The 21,305-nt window shown below is 40.2% G+C and overlaps 1 protein-coding gene across 7 annotated transcripts in view; it reads right to left on the bottom strand.

Annotated features, from left to right (window-relative positions):
• PLEKHA5 (pleckstrin homology domain containing A5) overlaps nucleotides 1-17,195 on the bottom strand; it is a 202,495-nt gene extending 185,300 nt beyond the window's left edge. For 6 of the 7 annotated variants that reach the window (XM_037136583.2, XM_037136575.2, XM_037136576.2 and 3 more), the window contains exons 1-3: nucleotides 16,886-17,195; nucleotides 16,655-16,734; nucleotides 14,337-14,394 (exon numbers count right to left, since the gene is read on the bottom strand). In XM_037136583.2, coding sequence (XP_036992478.2) covers nucleotides 14,337-14,394; nucleotides 16,655-16,734; nucleotides 16,886-16,977 — 230 coding nt within the window. In that variant the 5' untranslated portion in view covers nucleotides 16,978-17,195. The remainder of the gene's footprint in view (nucleotides 1-14,336; nucleotides 14,395-16,654; nucleotides 16,735-16,885) is intronic. The other variant, XM_037136574.2, reaches the window with a different exon arrangement.
• Nucleotides 17,196-21,305: the final 4,110 nt, after the last annotated feature.

Raw genomic sequence — 21,305 nt, 5'->3', positions numbered from 1 at the left:
CTGGTTATTCATTTTGTTTTTCTTCATCTCTGACAAGTTATATTTACTTGGTATATATTAAGTTCTTCACAATGAAATGTAACACATACTCAAAAAGGTTTTAAAAAGTCTTAGATGGGATAAATGAAGTGGTGAAAAATTTCACCCACAGAGACTGGACTATTGCTGACTTCAAAAAGTATACTCACCTGTACTGGACGATTTAGGTTACATAGATTATTTTAACCTGCCTTGCACCTTCCAACAGAACAAGGATAACCAAAGAGTCAGAGGCCAGGAAGTAATTATTAACAATTATTCTTCATGTTACAGAGTCCCTCCTTATGAGTTTATAGTCAAATTACTCCCAGGGGGTTCTGGGAATCCGTGACTCTTCTACCGTTGTTATTCTTATTCTGTTGCCGATTAGGCAACTTTGTGGTTTGAAGATTATGAAATTTTGCTCTGGTTCACTACACAGTTTCAACTTTGAAAGCGACTAACAGCAAAAAGATGAGATTAAATATTTACAGTATTTTATTAGTACCAATGTAAAAAAACCTTATAAACAAAAATTAGAAAATATTAACCAGAAAATCCTGATCCTTGGATTTTAGACTTGATTTAGTACTTGGTCTGCAGCACTACATAAAGTAATTAAATCATTGTCCTTTAAGCATTTGCATACATCATTAATGTTTCATATTTTCAAATAGTTTACATTTGGAAAACGTCATTTTTAATACAAAGATACTTAAAATATTTTGGAAAAACCCACAGTGCAAATACCAAGGCAATAAATGAACGTCTCTCTGTTCAGCACCCCAAGGGTTCACAACGTCTACCTACACCCCTTACACAGGCGGAACCCAGAAATCCCTGGGCTTACCACTATACCACAGGCCAAGTGTCACGGTCTCCCTCTGCTAGCCTCATGGTCACTTTTCTCTAACATTCTACTGAACCGAAATCCATAAAGTTTCACAATGCCCAAGTTCAGACCATCTCTATTCCAATCTCTCAATCCACCCCTTGAACCAGCATTAGCCCTACGAGGTTTTGTTCTGTCTGTCCCTGACCCAGACTTCACTTCACCTCTATCTTGTAAACTGAACTACCTATGGAAGTGGTCCATCATCATCAGCAAACTCCCCTATATCCTCAATTTCTTCTCAAAGCATCACCCCAACACCCTGGCTTTAAAGACTTCCCCTTGAGGACGACAGACACCCTGCTGTACTCTCTCAAACAGCAGCTGTTTATTCCCTGCTCTTCAAGATCCTTCAACCAGCTGAGCCATTCATTCCCTTAATCCCAGGACCCTGTCATCCCCAAAACATAACATAGCACAACTGAAATCTCCGCAAGCTTTACAATATGTTTCCAATGCTTCTTATGGATCCACTCCTTGATTCTGAGCTGGTTTTGTGACTTCCTTGGACCAACACAAAGTGGTGGAAGTGACGCTGTCCAAATTCTGAGCCCAGGTGTCAAGAGCTAGAGAGAGCACTTGCGCTCCTTCACTTTGCTGGCATAAATGACACCTGCTTTCACCACAACAGCGAGCCTGGGCAAGCCTATTGGAGGACGAGAGATCATGCAAAGACAGCCAAGTCCAGGTAAGGCCATTCTAACCAGACAAGATGAGCGAAGTCTCCTAGCTGACTCACAGCTGATCTCAAGACAACAGTAAACAAGAGAAACTAGAGAAATTGCCCAGGGATGTGTACACAGTAATGTAGCTCTTATTTTAAGCCACTACATTTTTTGGATGGTTTGTTATATAGCAACATTAATTAATCACATTAATTAATCATATCTATTCAACTTGGGTTCGCTATTACATTTCTCCTTTAATGGTTTTGAGGACTTGAAGCCAAAAACTGTGAAGTATTTTAATTTCAGTGTCTTCTGCAAATGAGGCTTTAATAGTAGGCCAGGCAGGAAATATTACTTAGAGAAAGGATTTAGAACCCTATGACAGGGCTGTTTCTCCTACCAATAATGGTGCTTGTTTTCCATTTAGAGTTTCTTTTGCAGCTCTGCGAAAAAGGAACAGCAGCTGGAATGAAAATCATACTATAAAAATCTGGATTGTTAGGTAAATGTCCAAACCAGACCTGGGACTCCTTTTTGTAAGGGAAAAAAATAAGCAGTTGATTTGCTTGTCCTTTTATCATTCTTTTCTGAAATGCAGAAATTTCTCAGCGCAAACCATTTCTGAGAAACATATCTATTTTTCCAAATTTACAAAAATAGTTTCATTTCTATTTTGCACACTGTCTTCTACCTCCTCCAAGAGCTTAAGTAAGCAGGATTTTACTGTGTCTAAAGCTTAAATAGACCTACAGCCTAACTCGGCAATTCTAAATCTAACAACTATTTTATAAAAATATTTGCACATGACCACAAAGTTTGTGCATATTTTCACTGCAACAGTTTTAGATATTGAGAAAAGCTTAAATGTCCAGAACAACTAAATTATTAAAGCATATTTTACACCTATTACAACAAGGGGATTGACTTTTAACTACTAACATGAAAAGACCTAAGATGTTTACTAAGTAAAAAGGTAGTCAAAGGACAGTACATACAGAACAAGCCCATTTTTGTAAAAATACACATATATGCACATGTACATGTACGTATGAATGTAAATGCAAAAAGAGTAGACTGGAAAGATAAACCAAACTGTAGAGATGCACAACCTCTTGGAGGGGTTGGGACCAGGGTGGGGAAACATAAAAGATTCCACAAACTGTTTCAGGAGCAAGAGCAACATTTTCCAATAAATCTTCCCTAGAATGCAGAGCACTATAGTGTCTGACCGTAAATTGTCACAGATGATTACTAGTTACATCACATGAATGAATCCAAAGGTCAAGTTAACAACCCAGTCAAACATTTACAAATCACACACTCACATATACATGTTGATACACATGTGACTCTATCCATCCATCCACGCATTTGACCCTGGGCTGAGCTTTCTCAATCACCACTATAGGTATTCTGATTCTCATCTATGAAGCCTGTTACATTTTTTTCATTCCTCAATGGGAAACAGCAATCCTGGTATAAAATATGGGTATTCTGCAAACTAATGGTGCAGAAGATACCAATTATGGCTAACTTATACTACCAACTATATTGTCAATGTGAAACCAGGATGAACAGAGGTTTAAGATTCAATTTACTCAAATACTCAAATGTTTTTAAACTACCTGGGCTTACAGACAAGGTCATGAAGTACTTTCACTTTTTAGGTATATGGCTTTATGATATAAATTTGTAGATATTAACGTAAGGATGGTAAATGCTTCTACATCCTCACCTAAGCCTCTACAAACATCATCAGCTTATCAAAATATGCTTTCTTAATGATCCAGAAGTTGGGTCTCCCAATCTGAATAGTGTTCCCAACTGCTACTCCTAATCAGTTAGCATTGAAGTGCTAGCTGAAACTCACTTTTTACCTCTGGTGCTCCACTACATCCATGATCTGAAACAAACCACATCCCCTGGTATTTATAGGCTTGTATAGTCAATCAGTCCTCTCTCACTTGTCATTTCGGCCTTGGTCATGTGACCTGCTTTGGCCACTAGGACATAAGCAAGCATGACGCAAGTCGAGGTGTTGTAAGTGCTAGCACACTGGAATCTGTCTCCTTAGAAGCCAACTGTCACATTATGAAGAAACTCTAAATAGACCACTAGGTGATAACACAGCATAAGGGAGAAACACTGGATATTCTAGCCACCCCCCAGTTTCAGCTGAAGATTATCTGCACAAGTGACCTCAGTGATACCACGGAGCAGAAGAACACACCAGCTAAGCCCAGTCAACCCAAAGGAAGGTGAAGAATTATACATTGTTGTTGTTTTGAGCCATTAAGTTTTGGGGCAGCTGGTTCCGTAGCAGCAGATAACTGAAAGACTAACACTGTCTCCAACCATCTGGAATCACTACGGACAAACTGCATAGATTCTCCACCAGTTACCTTTAAATTTTACCAGTCCATTCAAGGGTAGTTATTACAGGTATGGACAAATCACAGCACTTTCATACACTCTCATAAACTGTGGGAGAGAACGTAAGTCTGGACAAATCTTCTCGGGAACAATCTGGCAAAACGTTAAGTGATAGGCATTCCCAATAATTCCAAGTCTACAAAACAGACATGCATATTAGAATGTTATATAAGAATTTTTCTCCTAAGACAAATCATAGGTAGTAAAAAATTCTATTGAGTAAGTACATGAGGACACACAACATAAGCTTAATTAAAATACTCAACACAGTATCAGTAATACGATGCAAATCTTTAAAAAACATATGCATGATTATGCATATGTAAGAAATATTAATAGAAATTCTCAGTGCATAACACGAGTGGGTGACTTTCATTTCTTCCTTCTTTAGACTCTTCAATTATTTTCCAATGTCCTATTATAAAAACGTATTACTGCCCTGGCTGGTGTGGGTCGGGGGATTGAGCGCCATCTTTGGAACCAAAGGGTGGCTGGTTTGATTCCTGGTCAGGGCACGTGCCCGGGTTGTGGGTGAGCAAGAGCAACAGACCAATGTTTCTCTCACACAATGATGTTTCTCTCCCATTCTTCCCTCCTCCCTTTCCCTATCTCTAAAAAGTAAATAAAATCTTTTTTAAAAATAAGAAAATAAAAATATTATTCCTATAATCAGAAAAAATACTTATTCTAAAACAGCTTGGAAAAAACCATGAACACCAACATAAACATTTATTTGATAGTCTGATTTGGAATCCTCTGATATTTCTTCAGTAAATTTTTTAAAGTGCCATCATTACTAGAATACATCTGTATTCAGTGATGGAGCAACTTTTTAAAAGTAAACAAAGTAAAACAGATAAGTATATAACGTATTACTTTCCCTCTATCACTGCTCTGTACTATAAAAACTGGGCATGGAGTTCCTTATTTCTTTTTAAAACTATGCCATATTGTCCTTTTTTACTGAGTTTTCAATTTTAGGTTAAACAGCTTTCTAATATTTAATCAAATGGGTATTATATGCACCTTCGACCAATTCTGCAAATCCTGTTAGAATTAATTCAATATGAAGACTAAAACTAATTTTTTTTAATTCTCACCTGAGGACATGCTCACTGATTTTAGAGGGAGGGTGAGAGATGACAAACACCAATGTGTGGGAGAGAAACATCAAATGGCTGCCTCTTGAACGCCCCAACCGGGAATCAAACCTGTGACTTGGTGGTTTACGGGAGGATGCTCCAACCATAGGAGCTACACTGGCCAGGGCAAGACCAAAGCGATCTATTTATCATCTCAAAGGTAAATTCTCTCTCTCTTTTTTGTAAGACCACACCTAGCCACAGAAACAGCACCTGTACTGAATCTAAGTCACTTGGAAGGGACAGGGAAAACAAAACCCAGTAGAACTCTGATGAGAGGTATATAAATAGCAAGCAGGTTTCCGCAGCCTGGGACTCAAGCACCAACACTGGCGGTCTTCTCTGAAGTGGCCAGTGATGTCAGAAGAACCACAGGGCATCCCTGGCCCACCACAGCAGGGTGGGGTTCTGATCACTGTGAGGTCTACTGCTTGGGTTTCCTCACTCTCTCTGGCCCTGGACAGCAGTACCAGAGTGATTTCTACTGCTTCCTGCTCAGAATTCATCACTTCCCCTTAATTCTGCTAGGTCCAGGCCTGAACCATCCTGCACATCTTGAACTACTCCCTCTGAAACGTAAGGCAAAAGTCTCCTTGAAGAGCAGTTGACACCAACAGCCCAGACGGCTTCTCTTGGGTGTTTCTCAAGTTACGCACCACTTCACCAAATAACTCCCAAATAGCGCACAGGTTACTCCCAAGTGGCCAAGGAAACTTCTGTCCCAAGTGGTTCTGAAACTCCTATCGTCTGTGCAACGTGAGGACTACTTTCTATTTCTCTCAGGTTTCTATAGGACCCGCTGATTTCAGTACTTTCAGATTTGGTCTATTGGTCTACTACATTCACTTTATCCATGCTATTTTCTTTCTTTTATTGATTCTAGAGAGAGGGAAAGGGAAGGAGAGAGGGAAACATCAACCGGATGTCTTCTGAAGAAGCCCTGACCAGACCCAAGCTATTCTTGACGGTATCGACATCAACATCTCCCTTGTTCTCGGGAAACCACAGCAGCCTGAACTGTGCAAGTTTCTAAATGGAAACAGCATGGTCAATGGCAAGGTCTGGGTCTCTAAATAGGCCTGCCAGGTCTCTCTACTATTTTGGCTTTGTCACAGATCTGGTCCCGCCTTCAGGCCTCTGAGAAGACCCCAGCTGTCAGTCAGAGGAGAATCACAGAAATCAAATGTGATAAACAGCTAGTTTAATAACTTATACTGCGTTAATAGCTCATACTGGGTTGGATAAATGTCACGTGGAGAGTACCTACCTTTCACAAAGAGCCAAACTACAAAGTTTCTGAATAGCGTGATATTAGGCCGTCATTATCAAAATTTATTCAATCAAGAAATATTTATTGAGGAACTACTATGAGAAAGGCTTAGACTAAGGGACTAAATACAGCAATGAGCAAGACTGCTTTTCATGAAGCTTACCTACCATATGGAGTGTGTGCAAGCAGGCATTAAACTAAGTGTTACCTTGATTCTAACACACATTTTTTGACGACAGTGTTTCTGAAATAACGATTGAGGGGTTATTTAATATAATATGGTCGTGTCTCTCTTTTCCCTCCAAAAGCTATTATTAAATCAGCAGTAACTGATGCTCACTGGCAGCTTAAAAGAAATATGGTAATTATATAATTAAATATTTAATCACAATCCTGTTAAGTACTAAGAAGTACAAGAAGAGAATCTGATAAGAAACCGAATTTATTCTGGAGGGGCTCCATTAGCCCTCCAAAACCTCACCGATGACCCTGAGGCTGGATCATGTGTCTCCTCCTCTGCTTGGACCTGCAGTGGTTCATCTCCCTGAGTAACAGCCAATTACGTCAATCAGTGAGGCCCCCACACATTCCAGCCCATTACTGCTCTGATTTCCCCCTTCCCTTTTCTCCTATACTCTCTCCTCATCACTCTTCTCTCCTGATTCTCTTACCCTGCTCAGTATTTTTTATAGCATTTATATATTCTTATATACTATATAACTTACTCATTTGTTTACTCAGTCTGACATCCCACTCCCCTAAGGGTAGCTTTTTGGTCTATTTTGGTTAGTGCTGAATCCTCATCACCAAGGCATATAATTATGAGTTCAAAATGTGGTAAAGAGAAATGAAAGAAAAACTGCATCAGTGGGTGACTGATTGGGAGACCTCGCCACTGGGACTGAAATAATAATCAGAATCAGTTGGCTAAGCCTTGCTCTCTACTTGATAGTAGGCAGTAACTGCAGCTACAGTTTTACTCCTTTTTCTAAATTTCCACCTCACACCAATCGCATCCCAAGTCTGTCTTTAGATATGGCAACACTCTCCCTCTGGTTATGGTCCAATCTCAACACCAAGATGCTATTTATTCTTCATCGTTCAGATGACTTTGCACTGCTCTGTTCTGATCCGTTCTGCAGGGATTTCACAGCTGAACTTTCAGAGGCAGGCTCATCCCTGTGTCTGTGATTAAGCCCTTTTAACAGAGCTGGTCAAAGCATGATGTATACTTCACAGCATTTTATCACAGTCCACAATGGTATATTTGTGGTTATTTTATTACCGACTCTCCCACTAATTTAAATACAAGCTCCTTAAGTCTAAGGTCTCTGTCTGTTTCACTGACAAGGCCTAAATTACTTGGTACACAGTAAACAACTCAGTAAGTATTTGTTGAACAAATAATGGTATTCCCAGCTTGGTTCTAATATACAGTCGATTAAGTAGCTCAGAGAGGATTCTTGGGGGAGAGAGTTGTGTTTCTTGTGTGTAAGGAAATAATAGATGATAATGCTGGGAGCCACCTGAAATGCTATGCCCAGCAGCTCGCACTGAAACCGTCACTGACGCCTCCACCCACAGCTATCGGGGACCACCTTAACTCACTTGTTCTGGCCAGTGGTGCCACTCACTCTCATTGCCACTCAGACTCAGAGGCTGTGAGTGACGTTTGACCTCTCTTTCCCTGTCAACATTCTAGCTCAGTAAGACTTCTGAGGCCTGCCAACTCCTTTCTAATGTCTTTTTAAAATAAGAATTCTTTTCTTTTTTTAATGTTATTTATTTATTTTTTCTAGAGAGAGGGGAAGAGAAGAAAGAGAGGGAGAGAAACCAACCAGTGTGTGGTTGCTCCTCACATGTCCCCAACTGGGGACCTGGTTTGCAACCCGATCTAGCACTTTGGGACTTGAAGCAGTGGTCCTTTGGTTCATAGGCCTGCACTCAATCCACTGAGCTACACCAGCCAGCGCCTTAACATCTTTAAATCAATGGCCTCCTTCTTTTCCATTCCCATTGCTCCTTAGTTCAAGCAACTACCTCCTAGATGACAGTTAACAGACCCAAAATTGTCCTCCTTGATTCCAGGCTTATTCCTTTCTAGTCCATGCTGCCTATATTAAAATCTCCCTTAAAACCTTCACTTTACACATTAATGCAGTGGCTTGCCTAGAAAATAAAAAGCTGAGCCTGACATTCGAAGACCAGACACAGTATAGCTCCAAACAGTATTCCTAGTTTTACCTCCCATTTTCTATGCTGACATCATTTACCAACTACCACTACCCATCACACACATTGTAATAGTCCCACCCCTGTGAATTTATTCTACTATTCATTTATTATCAACCCACGTGAATTCCATCTAATACCCCCAGGCCTGGCTCAACCTCTACCTTCTTCCTTCATGCCTTTCCAGGACGGCAGGCCAATTTGCCTCTTCCTCCTCTGCTTTCTTCAGCCGCTACCTGACAGACACTAGTATCAACTGTTCACACTATTACTCCAATTTACACACACACACACACACACACACATATACATATAGCTTTTCACCATGAACACCAACTTACACGTATCTGTTATAGAAAAATGAAAAGGTCACAGGAGAAGAGCATTTGTCAGCAAATGCTACTGAAGAACTCAGTCCTTTTCACAGGACAGATGGAGGTGGGTACACAGGCCTGTTTACGTCCAGCCAGCCAGCCTCCAGGGCCTCCAAATCTCACTGTTACAACCAATTTTATCTTTTTCTACTCTTCATTTCTTCCCCCTTCCTAAACATCCACCAGCTTTGGGAAGAAGAAAAAACACACAGAGGGGTCTATGCAGATTAGGGGACCCATCATTTGAGAAATCCAGAAAGGGTTCTCCAAATGCCACCACTGGAGTTGTGGAGGCTCCTTTTGTTCCATCCCAGTTAATTCCTTCCTCATCATGGACTCGGCTTCCCCAGAGGGTAACTGGATGCTAGGCATTAAGCTGCATGTGGGAATTCCAAAGAGAGGACACTGGGCAGGCCTGGTCTTGAGCAGTGGTCCCGGGGCTACAAAGACGGACAGTGGGATTCCACAATAACATGCAGTATGGCGGAAGTCCTGGTATCCCGATCTTGAAAGTCTAAATGCATTTTATTATTGAAACAGTTACTTATGGTAAACTTTCCTAATCTCTCACAGGACATTCTTCTTTCCCTTTATAAAAATGGCATTTTAAAATCACATGGTTTTTTTCCATTTGTTTGTTTTAATGTCTTCCTCCTACTAGACTGCAAGCTCCAGGAAGGCAGGGTCCCTGTACAGTGGTCACCTGATCATTTCTAAGCCCCTAGAATAGTGCCTGGCATTTACAAGGGACTCGCAAGTATTCAAAAGATGAAAAGAAATGACCAAATTCTAAGATGCTGTCAATATAGAACACTAGTCAACAAGTTTTTAGGTTGAATAAGCTTTTGTTTGCAGGCTGACCTACTAACTTAACCTCTGCACTTGTTTCTATGAAAGAATACCTTTAGTCCCAAGCAACCAACTTATGGAGGGATACGTATTAGAAAACCTACTAATACTGCCCTGTATTTTTAGGCATAGAAGGGTTTTAGCCCAGAGCCCTGAATTTGAACGGCAGTGACTAGCAGTGAAGGTATATGGCCTAAAGTAGGTTCTTAACCTCTTTAAGTTTCAGTTTCATCATCTGAGAAAGACAAAGATAACACAAGGCTACTGTGAAGATTAAATTATTGCTATGCTGAAATGCCTCACACTAAGTAAGTCCATGTTTCCCACACCCATCTCCATCTTTTAATGCATGTCTTTACTGCAGACTCCTTGAAGGTTGTTATTCCTAGCTGTGCTTTGCCTACTGAATTAGAGAAAGTGCTTTACACAAGTAATAATTACATATTACAGTTCGAACTCTGTTACGAACGTGAAAAAGAAATACAACATCCATGAATTGTTCTGAGCAGTATATAGTTATTGCTTGGGTAATCAAAATCCAACTATAATATTATACTACGACCAGGTATACCAAACAAATTTTAAGTATCAAATACATAGTAATATAGTCTAACATTCTTGTGGCAATTATGTCATAGTCCCCACCTTCACTCCTTATTCTGTATTGTAATAATCTACGAAGAAACATTTTTTTCTCCCTCTTATATCCTTAAATAGCTACTTCATGTAAGAATTCCCCTCACTGCAAGTTAGTTTGAAATTCTCAACACACGTTTAGATCCAGCTATCGCAGATACTGAAATAAAACTTCCTTAGTCAAAATCAAACACTGCAATTTTCGGAACTAAGAATATCTTAAGTCAAGGAAAAAGCAATAGGAAAATACAACCTCAAAATTTACATACTATTTTATTATCCTGCAATGACTTTTTTTCATCTCCCCGCCTGCCACATAAAACAATGACCTTTAAATAATCAGGGCAAAGTTTCTCACTGCTCAGAGAACACTGCTGTAAGGTTTCCTTGGCACCTCACGTTAACCATCTCAAAGCTTTGAAGCACAAAGGAACAGTCAATGACACATCCACTTTAAGCGGCCATGACCTGTCATTACGGAGCCATTAAGTGGTATCCTTCATAGAGTAAGCAGAGAGCTTTGTAACTTTTAAATATATAAGATTATTTTCCGTACTTTATGAGCTAGGGCATTTGCACATTTAAAGCTATACTTTATAAGTTATAAAACTCACTGACAATTATTGCTAAAGATAAACAGCATGAATTAAGTTGTAAAAGCAATACAGAAACTCAATAATCAAATTCCAACTCTGTGCACATATATTTACACACACACACACATAATAAAATATTTTAGAGGCTGGCTACCTTAAGGTACACGGAAAAACGACTTTTCTCAGAAAAAAATTAAAGTATTAAATATTTATATTGAAAATCATTAATTTTCAAATATTAACATTTTGGGGCCAAGTGGGTTTAAAGTTAAATACATTCTCTATATTATATATTCTGTTATCTAACTGTATACTTTTATGAAAAACCGATTAGAAAGAGTATATGACCTAAGCTGATTATCCAGCTTGAATCTGTACAACTCTCACTCTAACCGAGTCCTGTGTTGACACTCGCACTATTAACTGCTCCCTGCAGCCCTGCAGGGAGGGCAGGCACACCAAGCAGAAACTGCAGCACCAGGAAGAAAGCACACCCAACTCAGGCCTACATCCTTCATACTTCTCTGTGGTTATCTGTCAAAGCTTAAAGAGTGAGACTAGAATAGTGAAGTAAGATAGAAAAGCCAAGTAGCTTTCCCCATTTCTCACATCATCTCTTCTTGGCACTGTGAGTTCATTATTTTGTAGATTATTGTAAATCCTCGGAACAGTGTAAAATTCAAAGAAATTTAACAATGGGACAGAATTTAGAGGTTGTCTTTCTCAGCTAGCCTAATTTAAAGATGTGAAGACTGACCTCCAAAGTGTTTAAGAGGTTTAAGACTACTGTCTCAAAGGATCACTGGTTTAATTCCTAGTCAGGGCATAAGCCTGGGTGCCGGTCAGGTCCCCAGTAGGAGGCACTCGAGAGGCAACCACACATTGATGTGTCTCTCCCTCTCTTTCTCCTTTCCTTCCTCTCTCTCTAAAAATAAGTAAATCAAATCTAAAAAAAAAGGCCACTATTTAGCTCTTCTCACTCTTTCCCTCTCAGATGCCTTACCACCCACACTGACTCAACCGTCAATACCAAACATTATCAAAGGTAATTCTTTTTGGTAATCTACCATTCTGAGCAATGATCCCTAACTGCTACTAACAACACAAGTAAAAAGTTTCTAGGAAATTAGAACCTACATTAGGAATTTAACTAATCTTAAAAGAAATTAGTCTTTTGCCCTGGCAGGTGCAGCTCAGTGGACTGAGTGCCAGCCTGTGAACCAAAAAGTAGCTGGTTCGATTCCCAGTCAGGGCACAAGCCAGACTGGGGGCCAGGTTCCCAGCTGGGTGCATGCCGGAGGCAACCAATCCATGTATCTCTCACACTCTGATGTCTCCTCTCTCTAAAAGTAAATAGATAAAATCTTTAAAAAAAAATTTTTATTAGTCCTCTAATATAATCCTGAAAGGAAAGGCAGTAGGTTCTATCAATCAACAAATCATATGTTATACATAAAGGAAGTTTAATGAGTGATGTTTCCCTAACATGCTCAATTTTAGAACAAATTACTTTCACGACCTAAATTATTTACTACTTTTAGTCACAATTATTAGCTGTCTCTTAATACCACATAATTGAAAAACACTAGTTTAAAATGTCCACAGAATTAAAGTAAAATTACAGCTTTCTTAATATTGTCCTCATTTTCCTGAGAAATTTACTTAGGCATGACACTCAAAAAAGATGCCAATTCGTTTAAGTCGGCATAAAAGAAAGTCTAATCAAAATGGCTAGTAGAAGAAAACCCAAGTCTCTCTTAACAGCTTAGTTCTGAATTAAAATATACATATTCAGCCCACACAGAAAAACATTTTGCACTCTCAAACTTCATCTACAGATGCACACAATCACAGAAATTAAAACATCACGAAGAATTGCTGTGTAGCTCCTATTTTTATAAGATCAATGAGGCTTATGTAGTTAAAGTTACATTAAAAAAATAAATGAACTCCATCTTCAGAAATAGCAACACATCAAAAAAGAAAAAAGAAAAAGCAGCATCTCTTTCCATGGCAATAAAAACTCCCTTTAAATTAAGATGAAAATAAACACTAGAAAAAATACTTGATGACGCTGGGCTTCTTCACTCATACCTTTAGTTTTAATCCCTTTAATAATGTGTAACACAATCTCCAAATAAAAGTGGCAACTGAAAAACATCCAGAAGTACCACACCTGTGCTTTCTCTATTTCTACATCCAAAAGCAAGCATTTCTAATATCCATAAATATCCTTTGACATTTTATATAAATATCATTCTCAAACATGTTAACGCCAAACAACCCATTATAATTCAGTGGAAGTATGGCATGGTCTTAAAAATGTCACTCAGTAAAATACCTTACAGGGCTGGATGAAATAAAGGTAACTTTAGCTAGGTGTCTGCAATTATTAATCAACTGTTGACCTGTCAGCCAAATCTATTCTCTTTCCAGCTTCAGTTCCTTAAAATTAAGCAAAAATTGTTAACAGAACCAAGCTCTTAAGTAAACAAGCTTCTAATTCAAAATGAAAATAAAACCACCTTTATTTTCCCTTGGGGAATAAAAATTTTTCCTACATTATTTGACCACAAGCATTGCGTTTGTCTCGAGGTACTACCAAGCGAACTGTGACTAGAAATCCAATCTTTTACAGAATTAGCTTAAAGGTTAGGACTGATTGGTCATCTCCCCTCTGCATGCGTCGCCGAAAGCCTTTTATTCTATGACAAACATCAGCAACACATTTAGATGCATCTTAAAAACTGAGATATTTAAATAAACTGAGCACATTGCAAACAATACTCAACAGATGTTTGTGGGAACACTTGTTTTTCCTTTCTGCCCGGTCATCGTTCCTCACCAGCTCTACCTTCACTTCTACTTATTAACAGCTCTGATCAAAAACCACATGAAAAAATTCACATAAAAAGAAAAAAGATAACATGCTACAGATGAAAATGTTATAATGCTGTATCACCCAGGAATCAGAAGGACCAAAAAGGTAATTGTGGCCATAAATGGTCCAATTTCCAAATCGATGAATGAATGTCCAGGCAAATAACACACAAAAAACTAGAGTGTCATTGTTTCTCTCAAAATTCCACCATTACACAAAGGATGAAGTCAATATTATGTAATAAACCCTAAAAAACTACAATCCCATCTAGACATACAAATATTCAACTGAACTTTAATTGCAACGTTTGAATAGGCAAGGAAAAAACATAGTAAGAAAACTCACTTTATATAGTATCTTGCACCTTCAAAAGTATATGCTTCTTCCCAGCCAGTAGGCAAATCTAAAAAACATACATTTCACAATTAGTATTATTTCAATAGGATAGCAAAGTAAGTTGCAATCCTTTTCATGATCAGCTATTTTCATTTATTAAGTCGGTTTCAAACAAAAAAAAAGTGTTGAACTGGTAATAAAGCTCACAGTAGATAAAATATTTTGGGGAAAACAGCAATTCAAATCGAAAACCACCATAAAAGTATCACAATATCGGGGATTATCTGATAGGATGTATACACTTTAATGATGAGAGAGAGACCAAACAGAGGTTGTGTAATCCTGGGTAAAATACCTATGAATAGTTGGCAAAAAAAAAAAAAAAGCCAAAAACAAAACACCTGTGCATTAAAATCAACACCTGCTCTTTCTCAGGTATAACGTGTCTATTTAAGACCATACCTTTCAGCTACACAAATGAATTCATCCAGGAAGTTTCAGTGATAAGAAAAAACTTCCAAAGTACTAAATTAAGGGAAAAGAAATCTGACATCACATACTTATACGTGTATGTTTCTACTGACTTTAAGAGATGTGAAGTTTCAAGTAATAAACCTGGGAATAATGCAGCTGAACCATGGTAACTTTATTACATATTACTTACAAATGACTAGTGGCTTGGATTTAATCACAGTACCTCTCTGAAATAAAAAGCCATTGATGTGTGTACAAAACCAGAGTCAAAGCAAATAAACCAAACCAGAAAAAAATCATAAGCATGTTTTTAAAATATTAACGTGAAATAGTGGAGAATATAATTTTTCTGTGGTGTCAATGTTATCAAATCTATGGGAGTAAAATGGGATACAAATGTATATTACACATAACCAAAATAAGAAACAATTCTGCAAGGTAATTAGGTTAAATAATTTAAATACCAGATTGTCTTCTAAAATAAGTCTGTTACTATCCATTAGGCAAAGAGGCCAGCAAAGTTGAAATAAGCATGCAAAACATTGGAAGGTATATTTAAGTCAAATACTGCTCAGAGGAGTTAGGAAATATGACGGTATTATTAGTCAGAAATGCCTTAAAAATGTAATCTCATGTTTGCTTCACCAACCTTCCCTTTCCTCCTCCACCTTTTTGCAAATTTAGAGACATTAGTCACTTTAGTGAACTCCGGAATTTGAAAGAAAAAGCAGGTTTAATATCCTGCCAACTTTAAGAGAGTCAGAATCCTCGAGTTGGAGAGAAAGTAGTATCCTGGAAGGCAGCTGTGAAGAAGTGCTGGAGGCGGCCTCACCTCGACCCAAACAGTTCTTAAGCCTCTCCAATCACCAGAAATAGAGGCAGGCCAGTCAGAGAACACATGTTACATTTCAAAGACAAACAAGTTTCATGAATGTAAACAAAGAACGACAAAGGAAAGCCAGACCCGCTCTGAAGCTACAACCAGCCTTTCTCCAGCTTAACTCACATGTTTAGCAACCAGGCTACCCAAGGAACAGGAGAGATCTACTTCCCCGCCGATCTCCTCCAATTAGGGCACAAATGCCCACACATGGGACACCCCCTTGCACGCCCACCGCCTCCTGGCAGTCTGTGCAAACCTCTGTGCGGCTGCCGGGGACTTTGAATTTGGCTGGCCAGCAAGTGCGGCTGCAAATGCCTCCACCGGCAGGAGGGAAAGGGCCCAGCTGATTTCCTGGGCTGAACTCGGTTAGAGAGGATCACAGCACCCCCAAACTCCTATCTGCCTCACCTTCCCACAAATGCCACCTAGGTGGAGGAGGAGGAGGAGGAGGAGGAGGAGGAGGAGAGGAGGAAGCTGCTCGGCAGGAGGCACTCTCCCGGGAGGAGGGAGAGGATGTGAACACTTTTTCTCGGCAAACCAGTGGCAGGGTCCCAGGCAGCAAGCAGGGGAGTGGAAAAGGTCTCCCGAAACACTGAAAGGGGGTGGGGGCATTTGGAAGGGGCGGGGGAGAGTAGTAAAATTGAGGAGTGGCTGCGAGAGGTAAAACTCGGGATTCCAGGAAGAAGGGAGTCGGCCACCATAGGGGCATGAGGATTGTCCAGGTTGGGATGGGGAGAGGGCGCAGGAAGAGGGCGCCGTCTCCAAAGGGTGATGAAAGGCTGCGGAAAAAAGGCACGTCCAGAGACTAGAAAGAACTCCGGTGGCGGGTCCCCCGCCGACCCCCGCCTAGCCTCGCCGCCTCCCGAGGACTGCAGCTCGGGGCAGGTTGCCGGGAGGCGGGTGGCCCGTGATCTGCCGCCTCCTCCAGGCAGAGCCCAACTCCGATGGGGCCCGGCCGGCTCAGCGTTACCTGTACTCTGCCGACGGTGTCCGGTGACCACGGCCTCGCCAGTGACAGGATGCAGCCAGGTAGTGCTCTTTGCCTCCTCGCTGCAGGGGTGAGAGAAAGGGCAGAGACCAAGCGTGAGTGGGAGCGCGAGAGGAGCCGAGGGGGGCTGGAGCGGCACAGACCGGGATCTCTCCCCTCTTCTCGGCAACCTCCCGCACCCTACGGACCCCCGCGCCGTCCCCAGCTCTTTACTTGATGAAAAAGACTCGGCCACCCCTGGTGATCCCGTAAGTCCAGGACCGGGGCAGCGAACAGATACACTCCAGGTTCAGATCCGCCGCCATGTCTGATCCCCAGCCACCTCCGCCGCCGCCACCGCCTTCTCCTGCTGCCGCCGCGGGAGGAGGGAACGAGCGAGCAAAGGGAACGCGGAGCGAGCGCGGCCGGAGCGCGCCTCTCCAGCCCGGCGCGCCCCCGCGCGCCCTACCCCCTCGGGCGGCGCCCGCCCTGCCGCCCCAGCTGGGTCCGGCCCGCGTCGCCGCCCCGCCGCATCCTCCTTGACCGCCCGCCAGCCGCCCCGCCGTGCGCTCGGGGGAGGGGGGTCGGGGATAGGCGAGCGGCGCCGCGCCCCGAGACCAGACCCCTCCCTCGCGCCCCCCCCCACGCTCCCGCCCCGAACCGCCCCCCCCAACGACGGAGCGAAGGTTCCGGGATCAATATATAAAAAAAAAAAACCAAAAACGCGCTCTGCCCCCAGGGCTTTGCCCCAAGGCTTCCCAGCGCTGAGAGCGACGCCAGAGAGCGTAGTCTCCACACCCCTGATTGCTCCCTGTTTTAAAACAAAAGCACAGCATATGAGCTTTGTTTCATAAGATATACTGGCTATCCAAAGAGAATTTTTAAATATATATTTCTGTCTTTCAAATAGAAAGCTGTTTTTATTAAGCACCCGGAAGGTTTCTCCTGTTTGTATTTTGTGCGCCAGATAGCAAAGGTTTGACTAGTTACCTGACTGGTGAAATGTAAATGAATTCAGACTTGACAAAACAAATTTTCCTCCTTCCTTAAACCATATAATGTTTTATAAAAACTTGCCTTTTTCTCTTACATTTTTTGAAAAGGTGTCAATCTGGATTTCTACTGTCCCTTATCTCCCATAAATTACAGTAATAGCTAAGTTTGCAGAGTCCTTGAAAGGGTGTACATTTTAAATCTCCACAACAACTCTAAAGATGCTATTATAATCCCCATTGAACGAATAGGAAAAATGTGGTTTATAGAAACAGCAACTTCCCCAAGGTCATAGTAGTAAGTGGCAAAGCCTGAATTCAAACCGGCTCTAGTATTTCAAAAGTCTATTTGTATAACCACATTGCTATACTTACTTTAAAAATCTTGTTCACCCTCCCTCTTCCTGGCCCCACCTTTTTGTTCAAAGAACAAGAGAAGGGCAGATTTCACTGCAAATGAGGTCTTCCTTAACACCACTTGAAGAGTACTTCCCTCTTCCCATTGTGTCTGGTCCTTAGCCACACTTGGAATTGCTTAGGCATCTTTGCAGCAAGATGACTCACTCCAACAGGATCCACAGTTCAATAATAATAGTACTGCTGTACTTGGTATTCTTATAGAACCTATTTCTCACCAGTTTGGAGGTGCTGCTGAGGCATTATTTCGTTGATCTTCCCAGTAGCACAAAGAGGCAAATAATCTTTTTCAATTTTTAAGGAAACTAAGGCACAGAAAGGGTAAATGTCCTTGGCCAAAGCCATATCCAGCAAATCAGGTGGGGTCTGAATGAGAATGCAGTTTTATGGACCTTTTTTCTCCTATTCTTATTCCCCAAGGCCATTCTGTCTTTGGTGAAAAGGAGTCTGCGATTACTGCTATAATTTTCCTGTCTATCTGCATACTCAGGGAGAAAGAAATACATCACTTTAATGTTTTATCTTTTTGGTTCCTTTGCATTCCCCTCTTTTAATTTCACTACTTGTTACTTCTTGGCATCTTATCTCCTGCCCAGTCTTGGGGGGGGATGACTTTTTTTTTTAATAAATGAATAGCTAGCAGGAAATGTTTCACATTACCATCAGTGGTCATCAGATATAGCATAGAAAGAAAATCAAGAGCTATTGACTTTATATTGTGCTATCATTACAAATTTTTAAAATCTAAAGCAAATCTTTTCAATATTATAACTTTATATTATAGCTGAACTATAACTTAGTCCAGCTATAATGTTTGACTTTTTTGACTGTATTGCTGAGAAGTCTCTAAGTTGGCTATATGTTTTATGGGGATTCCTTTTAGCAAAAAAATATTTCAGAAAGTGTAAGAAATATTTCAAAAAGTGATAGAGATTCATTTAATAAAAACATGTACCTTAAAAAAGGTACTGCTTTGCAGTTTCTTAAGGTTACCATTGCTTACATGGTAACCTAAAATCTTCAGTACAATTCTATAATATGTCCCAACATTTAGGAAAAACAGTAAATAAAAAACTTAGGGAATCACATACAAAATGAGGCATGCCTCTGGTTTGGGGAAGTAATAGTCCTCGTGGCCTCCAGGAGCTAATCAAAGTAGCATCATATATTAGCATGTCAGGCATTCTGGATAATTTTCACCCTTAATTAGTAAAATTGTATTTTTCTTAAAATTTTTCTAGAATGCCCTTTCTCTGTAACCTTATCACCTTGTCCTAGTCTGCTGTGCCTTCCAGTTTTGTGTGCATGTGCGTCTCCACTTCCGGAGGCTAGGGATCATGCCCTCCCCATCCTGCAATCCTCCCCAACCTTCAGTCCGTACTTGAATGTTTATTGAACTTGATTTCTTCTCATCTCTCGACCTCCCAACAGTTATTCCCGAATAACATATCCCTTTCCTTCCCCCCCCATAGCTCTTCAATAACTGATCCAGACCTAAACTCATATCTAACCTCTGATTTTCTTGCATTCTTTTTATATTTCCATCCTGTGAAACTCCTCAGTTTCTTATATCATGATCTGCCTCTTTGAGGTATATTATCCTATGGTTATTGCAGCTTCTCCAAAATGAAGAAGAGATTTAAAAAGTACTGAGCACTAAAAATAAACATTACTCTGTATAAATAGAGGGCAACCTTTGTTCTAAAGAGCTTCCAGTTAAAATATTACAGAAAAATGCACACCATGACAAGAAAAACTCGAAGGAAAGTTTTTTTAAAATATGAAAAAGGAAACAGACCTGGGTGACATCTAAGAAAACAGCAAATCAGTTCCCCCTCTTTTAAAGGGAATGAAAAATGGAAAAGAGACTCACTCATGAGAGAAAATTTCCCTTTCTATTAAGAAACATCTCTTATTCATATACATTAATGTTTATTTAAAATCTACCAACAAAGTGGTGTGACTTTGATTAGGTTATCTGCCCAAATATATTTGCATTACTTTATTTTGTTACATTATTAGTTCACAAAATAAAGAATATAGTAGACAATTCCTTTAACTAGTCAACTGTGGAATATTACATATCATGAAAAGTTGTAAGGAATGCCAAAGTACATGATCCAATTAGCTTAGTGGAAGTCTTGGCAGAAGAGAGGGAGATGGGGAAGAAAAATAATAGGTGGGAGTCAATTTATTAGGAATTATTTTTCTGTTAAAGAATAAACTGATCAGAGAACTATAAATAAAATTATTTCACTCATTCATTCAACAACCATCTTCAAGATCCCTACTACATGCCATACATTTTTCTGGCCAGCTTCAGGTAGCTTAGAAAGGGAAATGGAGAAGTCAATATTTAAGTATAGTGTGGGAAGTAGCATCTCTTTGTCATAGAAATAAACCTTCCATAACAGCTGTTTTTCAAGCCTGTCCTGTGATTTAGTCAAGGCCTGTCTCAAACAACAGTCTTTATATTGATCTTTGGACAGCTCTTCAATTACGAAGGGGGATCACTGAAAGAAAATATGTATCCGCACTAACCTGCCACTGGCTGATCCTGCTACTACAGCTGGGGTTCTACATTGGCACCTCGCAAGAGGCTTGAGAATAAGAGGGAAGGAAATAGTTAAAAAATGTCTTAAGGAAGTACCATTTTGCACCTCCAGACTTGTTCAAATTAAACAACTCTTCCTTTACTCCAGTCAGCAAAGTTTCAAGTCATGTACATCTCTCTTTACTATGAAGGACCAAAATTCATATGATAGAGAAGAAGTATGCTATCATGCAGGCGTAGGCAGCAGCTGGGTAGCAGGAGGGTGTATTCTGTCAGGTGACTGACCAAATTTTGTATCTGGCTTTGCCATTAATTAGCTGTATGACTCTGAACAAATCCTTTAACCTCCATTCCCCATTTAACCCCCTGGATCCTCATTTGTGAAGTAAGAGCACTGGTCTATTTAAGACATTACAAATGATTCTTTTCCCTTTAAAGCCCTCTGCTTTTATGGGACAAGTACTCCAATGACTGAAATTGCCAATGTTTTGTCACAGTGGACAAATACAAATAAGATACCTGCTGCATAGAACTCTTTAGGATTTTATGCCTTTTATTTTGTTAATATTATTAGCAAGATGTGAAAGAGCAATTGACAACATTTTTTCACATGCAGTATCATCCTTGTACAAAAGGTTCTGCCACAGACATTATTAGCATATTAAAAACAAAAAAAAAGGATTGTGTGAAG

Source organism: Artibeus jamaicensis, unplaced genomic scaffold, assembly GCF_021234435.1.
Source record: "Artibeus jamaicensis isolate MK-2021 breed Jamaican fruit bat unplaced genomic scaffold, CSHL_Jam_final contig_233, whole genome shotgun sequence".
Lineage (NCBI taxonomy): Eukaryota > Metazoa > Chordata > Mammalia > Chiroptera > Phyllostomidae > Artibeus > Artibeus jamaicensis.
This window is presented reverse-complemented; position numbering and strand designations above follow the sequence as displayed.